This window comes from Xiphias gladius, chromosome 9 (genome assembly GCF_016859285.1).
Source record: "Xiphias gladius isolate SHS-SW01 ecotype Sanya breed wild chromosome 9, ASM1685928v1, whole genome shotgun sequence".
NCBI classification, from domain to species: Eukaryota; Metazoa; Chordata; class Actinopteri; order Istiophoriformes; family Xiphiidae; genus Xiphias; species Xiphias gladius.
In genome coordinates this window covers 17941446-17954037 of record NC_053408.1, presented here as the reverse complement: position 1 = coordinate 17954037, position 12592 = coordinate 17941446, and the positions used below count along the sequence as shown (strand labels likewise).

The 12592-nt window shown below is 39.9% G+C and overlaps 1 protein-coding gene across 7 annotated transcripts in view; it reads right to left on the bottom strand.

The window, feature by feature from the left end:
• Nucleotides 1-293: 293 nt before the first annotated feature.
• Nucleotides 294-12592, bottom strand: part of LOC120794107 (ras-related protein Rab-26) — a 94338-nt gene continuing 82039 nt past the window's right edge. For all 7 annotated transcript variants that reach the window (XM_040134782.1, XM_040134789.1, XM_040134787.1 and 4 more), the window contains exons 6-9: nt 6054-6119; nt 4745-4801; nt 3990-4066; nt 294-2025 (exon numbers count right to left, since the gene is read on the bottom strand). In XM_040134782.1, coding sequence (XP_039990716.1) covers nt 1923-2025; nt 3990-4066; nt 4745-4801; nt 6054-6119 — 303 coding nt within the window. In that variant the 3' untranslated portion in view covers nt 294-1922. The remainder of the gene's footprint in view (nt 2026-3989; nt 4067-4744; nt 4802-6053; nt 6120-12592) is intronic.

Genomic DNA, 12592 nt, shown 5'->3' with positions numbered 1-12592 from the left:
CCAACTTTCCAATTACCTTTCCCTCTACCCTACCCTTGGGGACTGGAGCCATAGCGCAACATTAGTTCAGCAAAGATCTAGTAACAATGGGTACATCGCTATGGAATGACAGGAACTACAAAACCTCAGGAGGGAAAAACAAGTGACAAATAGGTTCAACTTAGCCTTCTTCCATATTGAACTAATTCTCAAGACTTCTTTGAGGATGAGTTTTCTAAATTTTGTGACCTTGGTTGGAAACTACAGGACTTGTACTTTGACTGTCTGCTGTACTCATGCTTGCTTTTACACAGTTTTTTTTTTTTGGTTTTGTTTTTAACATTTTTATGCTCTGAAATAATACCTGTTAAAGTGGCGTAAAAATATCAAGATTTTTGGTGTAGCAGTTTTAAATATTTACACAATATACTGTATAGTTTAAAATTCACTGTGATGCTTACAAAAAGTTGAGACTTATCTATAATCTTTCTCCAAAAAGCAATATTCAACTAAAAAAAAATTTGAATCTAAGGTCCACTTAATAGCTTTATCTGGAGCTTTCCACCACATCTCACTGTCTTTATCAGTGGATGGACCTTGCTTAATGTATGGAGTTGTCCCATTGAATAAAATCTTGATTAAATTAAATAAATCAATCTTGTTAAATCTTAAAGCTGATGGAGCTGATCCGGTCCTCATCAGCAGCTCAACTGCATCCGCTAATGAAGACCATGAGATGTGATGGAAAGATCCAGAAATGGCTGGTAAGTAGACCTTGAGTGAAGTTTTTTTATGTTTGTTTTTTGTTTTTTTTGTCAAACTATTGATTCCATGGGTAAATGACATTCCAAACGCAATAGCTAACTCGTTTTTTTAAATCCAGGTTTAGCCCAAATGTCACAAGATTCCTGTTGCTTTGTGTCAACCAAGTCAAAAAAGATGTTTTTTGTCTCTGTCTCGTGCATTTAACATGTTGGAACTCATTTTCAATGGACGACCAACACAGTCTTCTTGTTATTTGCCTTAATCCAATACAACTCATTTCTCCTCACATAAGTAAAATAAGAAAATACAGTAGTGGTCAATGGACTCCTACAGTCTTTTGCCGATGGTGCTGTTTTCTAAATTGTAGGTCTAATAATTACTTCAGGAGATTTGTTAATGTAAAATGCTTGAAACAGCAGCTTTAAACTCAAACTGAACAATCTGTGTAAAAAATGTCAAGAGCTCAATTCATATTTCACAGACGCATCAGTATGATGGTAGTCATGATCATGATCACAAGTACAAGTATTAAAAACAGTTATCATATTGTATCCTGTACATAAACAGCACACAGTGCCATTTGATAGCATACGTTAGGTGCAGAAGTGTATCTGTACAATTGTGTTCATAAGATCTAGTTGTATTACTTTAAGACTGATTTAATATTTCACATATTTGTGTTGATATACTTTAGTTTCAACAAGACAGGCATTTACAAACTACAAAGATTTCAGAACACAAAATTAAAATTACATTTAAAATATGTACATCACATTTATGGAAAACTGCACAGAATACATTAAACAGGCTGTGAAGTAGACTTACGAACACAGCTCTGTCTCTGTGCGTGTGTTTGTGTGTGTGTGTGTGTGTGTGTGTACGTTTGTGTGCGTGTGCGTGTGTGTGTGTGTGTGTGTGTGTGTGTGTGTGTGTGTGTGAGAACATGCATGTATACAGTATATTACATTCACAGTTGCAGTGGAAAGGTGGGTTAGGAGAGAGAGCACATTGGCCATATCAACACTTACAGAAATATTAAAAATGCTGAGATTATTCCCAGACACACCAACTCAGATATATTACATACTCTAACAGAATGTACCTGTTCTCTCCCTCTCTCACACACACACACACACACACGCACACACACACGCATACACACACAGCTAGGATGTGGTCTATGAGCGGCAGCAGCCAGCAGTCTTCATTTCTTTGTCGACGTACTCCTGCAGCTGAAACTTTGGCTCGTCAGGCTCCTTCATGGTCCTGTGCTTCAGCTCTCTGAGACAGAGACAGAGACGGTAACGTGAGGCTATGCGAGCTCTGCTAACCAAGAGAGGTGGAAAAGTTCAAACTGCACTGTGGTTTGTGAGATTTATCACAATTACTCTTTTTGCCATGGTGATGAGATTAAGTGTCAGTCAGTTTTGTATGTTTACTTCATTAATTCCAACGCAGGCCTGTGTTACTGCCGACTGTTTACCAAAGTACAGTATATATTTTAGCTTAAATAATTTGCCTTTCCATGCTGCTACAGTTTCCCATTAATTTTAATATATATTGAAATTTGAAGAACTTTGAAATCATTTAAGACAGATCATTCATGATAAAAAAAAAAAACCTTGAATGGGAAAGTGGTTTCAGACTTCTGGACGCCACTTTATATATATCTTATATATGTATATACATGCAACATGCTCTAGTGCAGTGAAATGAACTAAAACGTGGGGTGACATGGGGTGGAAGCGACGAGAAATTGGAAGAGTTACAGATGTGAAGTGATGGAAAGAGACGAAAAAACATAGGAACAAGAGAAGCAAGAGATGTAAAAACTGAGAAGTTGTTAGTCTGAGCTAGAGGACAACAGCAAGAAAAGATTTGGTTTTATATTCAGTATCTGCAGGTTGTTATGCGCCAGACTGTCGTGCTATTCTTGGCAACACCAGACCATGCCAGCCTGTTACCGTAACAGGGCTATAAATGTAAAACAGCTCCCACACAAACTGTCCAACACTACACATTTCAGTGAGACACACACTTAAAATAGTATTCTCATCATTATTATTATCATCTTAAAGACAAATAAACGGTGGTCGGCCAGACTAGAGAGTGAATAAAGAGAGGGAGCGGTGTTAGCGAGAACAAAGCAGTGAATCAGAGAAATACAATTTTTGTTCTGACTGTTTCACAGCGGTTACGTTCTAAAGCACAAATAAACTGGACCACACCTCCGCACAACCCTACAGGAAGGTGCTGCATTGCCGATTTGGTGTGAATGCAGCCGAAGCGCACGCTTTTTCTTGTCTGTTGTGGCCTCTCTGCCTTGCATGTGTGTGTGTGTGTGTGTGTGTCTGTGTGTGTGTGTGTGTGTGTGTGTGTGTGTGTGTGTGTGTGTCCGCGTACAGTTCAGCCCTGCCCTTGGTCAAACAGACACACGGCAGCTCTTTATATAATGAGGGAGACAGAGACAGCGATGTAACCGCAAAAAACTTTTTACACTTGGCTGAGGTGGAAGAGTTGGTGTATTGATAAAAGCAAAATGCGACAATGGAATCAGACTTAGAGAATAAATCATGACGCACATGAAGCAACGTGACGTAAATGTCCACAGAAGAGATGAAAAATAGTGGCAGATGAACACAGATCTGTGTGGAGCGATGAGGGAGTTCCACACATTGTAAAGTGGGTGTTGAGTCTTGCTTTAAAGACGTCATCATTAGGTGACCTGACAAACAGGTGTCTCGGTGAGGTACTGGATGGTGTATTTACTTTTTATTTATGTATGTGACAACACATCAAACCAACACACAAATAAATCAGAAACTGACTCAGTAACTTCAGCTTTTGATGTCCCACAGCAATATCTTTCTAAAAAACCCCAAACATTAGCTAACGTTAGCCTTCATAAGCTACTGGTCATACCAGAGCAAGCAAGGCTGTAGCAGCAAAACGCCTTTAGTGTGCTGAATGGTGCTGAAATGTGTTTAACCGCTTATGAAATCTGTTACATACTCTCGCTTTAAGATCATGCAACTTTCTCCTACAGTATATTTTCATGGAGCACCATGTTTACCAGGGACAAATGGATGATTTTGATGTCCCGGTTCTAATCACGTAATAGGCAGAGCACACGAACTCAACTCAACATCTATGTGTGTTCCTTCAGGGTAAAGGTATATTTCAGTCAGAGGGCACGGGGATCCTTGCTGTGCTCTTCATACTGCGCTGTTGTGTGCGTGACTCACTTGGCCACAGCAGTGAAGGCCAGATCCACATTCAGTCCAGATTTAGCACTCGTCTCCATGAAGGGCACTCCAAACTCCTGCAGAGAAACAGAGAAACATCTGCTGCTAGGTGTGTGTGTGTTTGTGTGTGGCACTTTTGTACGTCTTTCCTTATGAGGAGAAAATGACAGAATGATGAGGTTTTTGAGTGATTTAGGATTAGGAGTTTAGGTTTAGAACTATGGTTTTAAGTACCTGGAGAAGGATGGGAGGGCCGCTGATCAATACCAATTATTCAACAATAATTCTGATGGGTGCTGAGTTTTCTGACTTAATTTAATTTCTAAGAAAGATAGAGAGCACAGTATGTAGTTGATGAAAGATGCTCCCAGGTGTTGTAATCTCAATCTGTGTATGTGTTTGTGTTTGTTAATATTCCCAATGCGTGTGTTACCTTGACAGCTGCAGTTTTTCTACCATGCTACTCCCTACCACTTGTGCTCATATTTACTCTAAAATGCCTCTGAGAGCTGATCTGAGCGAAATGGCCTGGAAAATTAAGTTAGCAAAGCCCCCCTGTCATTTACTCCAAACAATAACAACATTATGCGCCTCCATGAAGACATAATTACACACACTAATCAAGACGCAGCAGCTATATGGGGGGGAGTTTTGGGGTCCACATGGCTGTGTGGGCAGATTAAGTACAGCATGTCTTATATCCTTGTTACATGTCAAATTGCATGTGCTTGCGTGTGTGTATCGTTGAAACTCACCTTTGCTAGTTTCTCTCCCTCCTCGCGCTTCACCGCCCTGTCATGTGTGGAATCAGCCTAGAACACATTGGACACACAATATGAACCTAAGTCCTGCCACACACTGTCTGGAGAGTGGTTAATGCCAACGAGGGAATTCAACGCACTATGTCGTCCATGTTTGACATATCCATGTACATCCTTATCAAATTTTTCTCTTTTACGACATAAAAAAGGAGAAACTAAAGCCGGAATAGCTTTTTTTCCCTCTTTCTTTCTACACTTGGAGGGAGAGGAGCTCTATAAGAAGCTAAAAATGCAATAGCTGCTATAATCTTCCAAAGTTGCTATGGCTAACATGTTAGCAACCAATTGCCTATTTACATATTGCGCACACTGTATATTCTGGCCACCTAACATTATGCTAACATAAGAAGTCTGACTTCCTTTAGCTGGTCGCTAACTTCGTCGGCCTGCCGTTTGGTGCCGGGCAGACGGTGTACAGTAGGTTTATTAGAGCTTTTCAGTTGAACACAACTTGCCTGCTGTGGCTGGAAACGGGTTTTTGACTGGTAAACCAATACTAGCTAAAAGGAGGTGCATTGCTTAAAGCTGAACGCCTATGTACTCAGCAGCCACAGGACAACATTAGCATCCATTTTTAGTTGCGTTCCAGGCCACCTATTGCAAGCAACTCTTCTTTAGCTCAGTTTTGCTCAACACCAACTCCAAAAGAAGATCTGGTTCTTTAGCTTTAGCTACCTCTTTAGCCTAACACTCCACATAATTCTCTGCCGTTAGCTGTTGGGCAGGTTGTGTATAAATTAATGTATAATCTTTCGCTGAAGCAGCTGCCTGCTTAGGCTTGAAACAAGGTTGACGAGAGCGACAAGAGTGAGTTAAAAAAATAAAGTTGAAAGCTAAAAGATGATAAAAAGCTCGACGGGCCTGAGCAGAACTGCAGAGGTGGGTGGTAACTCTCTGTGGATTTGTCACTAAGAGTCATTCTTTTTACATAACACAGTAATTTGATCAATTTTTAATAAAAAATGTCAAATGTTGTTCAGTTAAGCAATAACAGTATCTGCTGTCACTTTCCCAACACGATGCTCTAACCATTTAAACTATCAGTGACCACTAAAATGTGACATTTGAGAATTCAGTCTGTGATACATGTAATAAAGTACTTCTCTCTCCCTTCTTCCAGGCACATCCCTCCATCTGTCCTTACAGTCCGGCTCCCACCATACCTCCCTCCATGATCCCTCCTTCCCTCCCTCTAGGAGTCCATCTGTCCACGCATCTCCCAGTGTTGGCAACAAGGTCTCACCTTGTTACCCAGCAGCATGACGACCACGTCCTGCTGAGCGTACTCATGGATCTCTGTCAACCAGGCCTGGAGACGGAGAGAGAGAGCGCAGAGTGGTGAAGAATCCAAAATGGGAAAGGAAAAAGGAAGGACAAGGAGAGAGTACAGAGGAGATAGGCGTGATAGAGGGGAGGGATTCGAGATAAGGAGTGGTGACAGGGTAGATGGATGGAGCCACAGAGAAGGAGAGCAGGAGAAAGACAAAGGATTCATTTATTGTTCACTGGTAGCAGTTCATCTTGCCCTCCTCTCCTCCTCCATAGCTTCCCCAATCCACCCTTCCTCACTCCTCCTGCCTCTCTATTCATCCATCTTCTTCCAATTACAAGCCAGTGGTCTCTTGGCTCTCCGTTACCTGTCTTATTCAAAAAGCACTTAATGTCTCTGGAGGGGTCTCTGGATCCACACACATGCACATACCACTCTCCTCAGATATACAGAGGCTCTCAATGTTGGTTTACTATAAATGAAGTACATATGAAAACACAAGCTGCGATGAAGTGGGTTTCCATCCCATTTTCAGGCAAACTTTTTGGCCAACTTTTGAAATGTCCCGTTATCTCTGATGTTACTGAGCAGCTAGGACAAGATGATGAATGCAGCTTGAACAAAAGAAGAGAGCGAAACGTTCGCAGTCCTGTTTGTCAAAGGAATCATTGGTAACAATGTTTATGTAACAACATGTCTTTTAATGCATAGCCGCAATAATTCATTAAATTTTGTAGTAATGAGCTAACATGGATTCTGATAATAACTGAGCACATCAACACAATAACTGATCTTGATTTTAAAATTACATGTAGTTGTAGACTGATCAGTAGTGACAATAGTTTGGATGGAAGCAGTCAATGTCTGGGGATTTGTGAATTATATGTTGTATACTTAAAATGTCTTAGGAGTCGGTTATTGCTTGTAATGTCAAGGCGACAGAGAGAGATGAATGTCCGTAAAAGGTTTGTTTTAAGCCCATGCAAAAATCAACAAAATACCACAAAATCTGGCTGCTGAGGTACAGGATGCCTTAAACAACCCTGCCTCTTAGAAATGACATTCATGTACAACTAATTTACAACAGCAAGTATGTTTTGAAGGAATCGTAATGCCAACCGGTTTGCATTTTAATATAATGAGGAAATATCGATAATTAATGTAACTGGCAAGTCACAAAATGTTGAGACTGTATCGGTTGGATGTTCACTGAATGTATTTGTTTTCTGCCAAAATATTTGATCTTGCCGTACAATATCCACAGCAGTATTACAGGTTTTTATGGTTCTGTTTAGACTCCCACAGCACTTGGTTAAGGTTAGGGAAAGATCACGGTCTGGTTTAATACAGAAAAAAGTTCACAGTGACTTCAGACACAATGTGTTTTTCTACATTTAACCAAAGAGACTCTGCTGCAGTTATAAATGTTAAAAAAAAAATTTAAAAAAAATGTTGCCTCAAATCTAGTCAGTGATGAATTTAGTAATATGTAAATATAATTTCTAGTGAACAGGGTTGCTACCAGTACATCCTGGAGCCACGGCACAGCCAAAATGCAATTTGCTGCATCTCGTGGATAAGATGCATGTTATACAGGTTTTTCAGTCCCACGACGGAACAAATGTTCTTAAATTTAATCAGTGCAGTTGTTTACAATCATCATGGCTCTCTTCCCATGCATAGCTGTGAAAAATATGGGAGTACTGTGGCTAAGACTACTGCTGCTGACGTTCTGCTTCCACTATGCAGCCGGGAGACGGGGTTTAGTGCCAGGCTCGTCGGTGAGGAGTCAATGCTGGACACACTTTGAGTACCTTTTTTGGTTTAAGATTTATTCATATATATTGCTGATTTAATGAAATGCATGATAAAACACCTTTATTTCAAAAATCTTTCATGGATCCCCTGCAATGACATCATCAACCGGTGGGTTGATAAGCAGGTTGATAAGCAGTGATTTCAACTGTTATCAAATAGTAAAACTCTGTGTTGTAACTCAGACTCATAAAATTAATTAAAAAAAATTCTTTCAGAGAAACAGGTCTCGTTCTTTATTTATTTATTTAGCTCCAATCCCCCACAATATGTGTACATGTAGCTTAGCAGTGTGCTTGTGTCTTGTTACGGTGACTGTGTTAATAGTAAAATAGGATTATTAATACAGGCTACAATAATTTACATTACAGCTGGGACGCTGCCCTACTTTCATGTTTCTGATTAGCCCATATGAATATGGAAATAATTTCAGTTACATTCTCTAAGTAGATACTAGGTGTGTGTGTGTGTGTGTGTGTGTGTGTGTGTGTGTGTGTGTGTGTGTGTGTGTGTGTGTGTGTGTGTGTGTGAATAAATCTAAATCCAATCTGACTTTCTTCCACTGTACATTCAGAATCCTGAAACGTTGTAATTTTTTGTCAGGAAAATGAATATTAAGATAGTCAAGATACTAAATAATGAGCCACGGAGGATCACAGGATTTGTATTAACTTTCCAGCCTGCTTAATTTTCTGTTCACAGGACATCGTGAAGGCCGGTTAGATATGCTGAGATTCCGCTGTTAAGCCCGGATAAGAATGAGAAGAGGAAGATGAAGCTAGGTGTAATGAAATGGAGGGCTTATGCAACAGTGAAGCAAGCGTTCCAGAGCAGTTCAAGGTTGTGTCAAAACACCTCTGCTGTTTGAGAGAGGAAAAAAGGACGATTATGCTGTAATGGACATTAGAGGAGAATACAAAAAGATGTCCTTCACCAAAATATCTGCAAATGAAAACTATATTCATTTGCAGATATTACATCACACTGTTTTTACCGTGAGATGCTAAGAAACATGTAGCTTTCCTTGCACAAGGACAAATTTGACACACTTCGACATTTTTGCTACGAACTCATTCAGCACGCGGCCTATGTCCGATTAGAAAGGCAGGGAAACAGAGGAACCGCGATGTAATCACTGATGATTTGTCCAAATCAGGGGACTGGACTGACTGCACATGAATGTCACCGTTACCAGCGGAGATTCAAAAAATGATGGACCTCCCAAAATAGTGCCAAAGGAGTGCAACACTCAACGCTTGATGGACACTGATGAGCGGGAAAGGGGCTCAACACACTTCTCAATGATAATTTGGAACATTAAAAAAGCTGGGGAGAGTGCTATAAGGTGATATCTGAAAGACATTCAGACCACTCGTTTCACAAACTGAAGGTGGCAGTGATGGAATAATGTGGACGCTGTCTTAACCTTTAATTTGCTGCTTTGGTTACACTAGTTTTCAAAGCTGATTGTAGCTGTCATATCGTTTGTAAATCAGCTGTAAATCAGCAACACTTGTGATACACTTTAGTTCCTTTAAGCACTGACAACAAAGAACTTGGTTTGAGTGAAATAAAAGACATTTTTTACTTTATCAATTCTGTTTATGTGTAATAACACAGTTTACATATATCATAAACATGTAAATATTTTTCATAGATGAATGCATTTAAGAAAATTTGTGTCAGTGAACAGGTGACAGTTTTTGGGGAGATGCATCCTCTTCTTGCGAATTCTACTAAGCATCGCTAACTTTATTAATTTGAACAACAGAAATTATTATTTCCAATCATTTTAATTCAATATGCACACACACTTTGTGTCTTCAACTGTTGTTGTACTTAAACAATTCCGATAATTAGGATTATTATGACCTGCACTAAATCCAAGAAATTATGCTTATATACAACTAATTTGTAACGGCAAATACATTTTGAAGTTAACATAATTGCTAACGGATTATGTTTTCTATTGATTTAAAAAAGAAATGTCAATCAATCCCAACGACTCCAGTGTAGTTCCTAAAATGTGTCGCTTGATTCATTCAAAAAACTGTTGCCTCTGAATACAGTAAAGCCAGATATTACACTTATCAAGTTCATAATTTACATTACTGTGCTTAATATGTCATAAATAAAAAAAATTAAATAAAAAAAAACAGACCAGTGCTACATGCCAAGAGGGATTTTCTTCACCACTAACCTCCTAACCTCCTTTAAAGGTTAGGAGGTTAGGAGGTTAGGAGGTGAAAAATATTTTGAAAACTGCAGCGCACCATGGGGATTTTTTTGGGCCAAACAGACTTCAATCAGGTTGAATTAAGTCAAACAAATCATGCAACGAGATATCACAACTCGAACGGTCCTACTCCTCTGCTCCACCAAATGGTTTAAAAAACCATTCAAATTTCTGACACCAGGAATGCTCCAAACCCTTCCAGTATGTGACTATTTGTCATGCTCAGATCTCTGAACCCTTCCTCGAAAAACTCTGACAGGTTCCTTTAATCATTTTTGCTGGCAAACCTGAGGGGATCAGCCTTCAAATCTCTCCATTTTCCAGGGAGCTGTAAAGTACATCTCCGCTGAGCCCTTCTGTGCTTAGCCATTGTGAGAAATCTCTGAAAACTTCAGAAAAAAATAAAGAAACATTATAAAATACTCCTCCTGCTCTTTAGGACATTATTCCCACCGGATTTCTGGATGTTTCGCTTCATACTGTTGGACCTTATATTCTCCCTATTACGCCCCAGCTTCAGACGCAGTCCTATTTCAAATGTGCAACTTCTTTCCAAGACTGTAGAAAAAAGTGAACTATTCATCTTTTTTGTCTTTTTTTAAATAGAACAAACTGAATTGAAAGTTCCCAACATGAGTTTTAACAGTGAAGCGATATACAAAAGAAACATAACATAAAATGGGACGGCCAGCTGAGCAGAGGGCTGCTGTTAATATTCGACCACTTCTGACTGACGGGGAGCAGAGGCAAATATTTATCATTGCTATCCAATGAAACGGCCAGAGAAAGGTCAGGTCTCTCTCACACATACACACACTGTAAAGCACAAACACAACTTCCCCCCTGCATCTCTCTCTCTCTGTGTATTATCAAATAAAAACCATCTCGGATCGGCGGTAATCCCTCACCCTCGTCTGCAGGTTTACAATATTCTGTACTGCCTCCCCAGGGATTTACATCACTTCATTACACAGAGATTAATGTACCGAGCCCTCACCTAGCGGGCCCGAGTCTCGACAACCTAACCTGCCAATTACTCACACAGCCTCGAAAGATCTCCGCGGCCTGTGGGTGGATTAGGTAAGTAGGCAAGTAAGTGAAGGAACGCAGCTTCTGAGCTGATCAAACTTCAAAGGACTCGCTGTCAACGCTGAGCGTTAGAGTGCATACAACGTGCAGGAGCACGGGAGGAGGACACGTGTACGTGTTGATCTACATGTGATTGCTTGTGATATGCTGTTAGATGTGCAGCTGGGGTAGAGCTTTCAGGTTGACAGCTAAACGTAGTGTAATGCCGCTGCATTTTGAACAAAGATAACAGATATTACTGAATACCTTGGGTGTGGACAGAGGCTAATGCAAAAGCTTGTGAGGGGGTTCTTATCTTTAGCTGTCATCAAAAGTGCAAGCAGCCAGTCCAGCCAGTTAAAGACACTGTTAGCAGGGTCACCAGATAGTATCACATCCCAATTTGCACATCGCTACGGCTTCTTGAACGTTGAGTATCTCTTCGCAATAGAGGAGCAAAAAGTGTCAATCACTAATACCAGAAGCTCCTGGAGTCAAAACACTGACATTGCTCCCACTGGTTGAAATAGGTTGCAAGATTTATCCCTATGCTCAAGGAATAATATCACCGGGAAGGCTTAAAGTTCAAAACTTTCTGATATTTTTTTCTCCTTTTCATGGTCTGTTTATTTTTATATGTGGTTACTAAGAAAGCTCAGTAATGTAAGTGTAAACCACCATCCACTTTGTCAATATTAAAGTTAATGCAAATTCAACACTTGGAATCAACTCCAGACCTTTTATCTGCTTCTTTTGTCATGAAATAACTCGGGAACAGGTCACACCTGCCCATGAAACTGATCAATTATCAACTTAACAATTACTTTTCAGCCTCTGAAAATGAGGACCTATGTATAAAAATGGCTGTAATTCCTAAATGGTTGGTGTGAAATTTTTGTTAAACCCCTCTGTGGTGGTATGTGGAGGCAAAATTACAAAAAAAACCTGTGTCACTGTCCAAATACTTATGGACCTAACTGTATCATTGATCAAAAGCGGGGCAAAGAAGGAGAATATGTCCTTTCATGATTTAGGTGAACTGACCCTTTAATGAAAGGGCCATAGATTAAACCACTACTGCTCATATCAGTTAATGATAAAGAAATAAAGAAAAACTTACATTTACTTACACTGAGGAAACTGCAGATTATAACTAAAAATAGTTCAATAGTAGCAGTCAGAGCAAAGTCATGGTTGGTCTTATACTAGGACATTTAAGATCTATCAGTTTAAATTGCTCTGAGCTGTGTGTGTGTGTGTGTGTGTGTGTGTGTGTGTGTGTGTGTGTGTGTGTGTGTGTGTGTGTGTGTGTGTGTGTGTGTGTGTGTGTGTGAAATGGGGACTCTGCGGGTTTCGGGGCGTTGATCTGAGGAAGCTGTGGTCAAATCTGGAT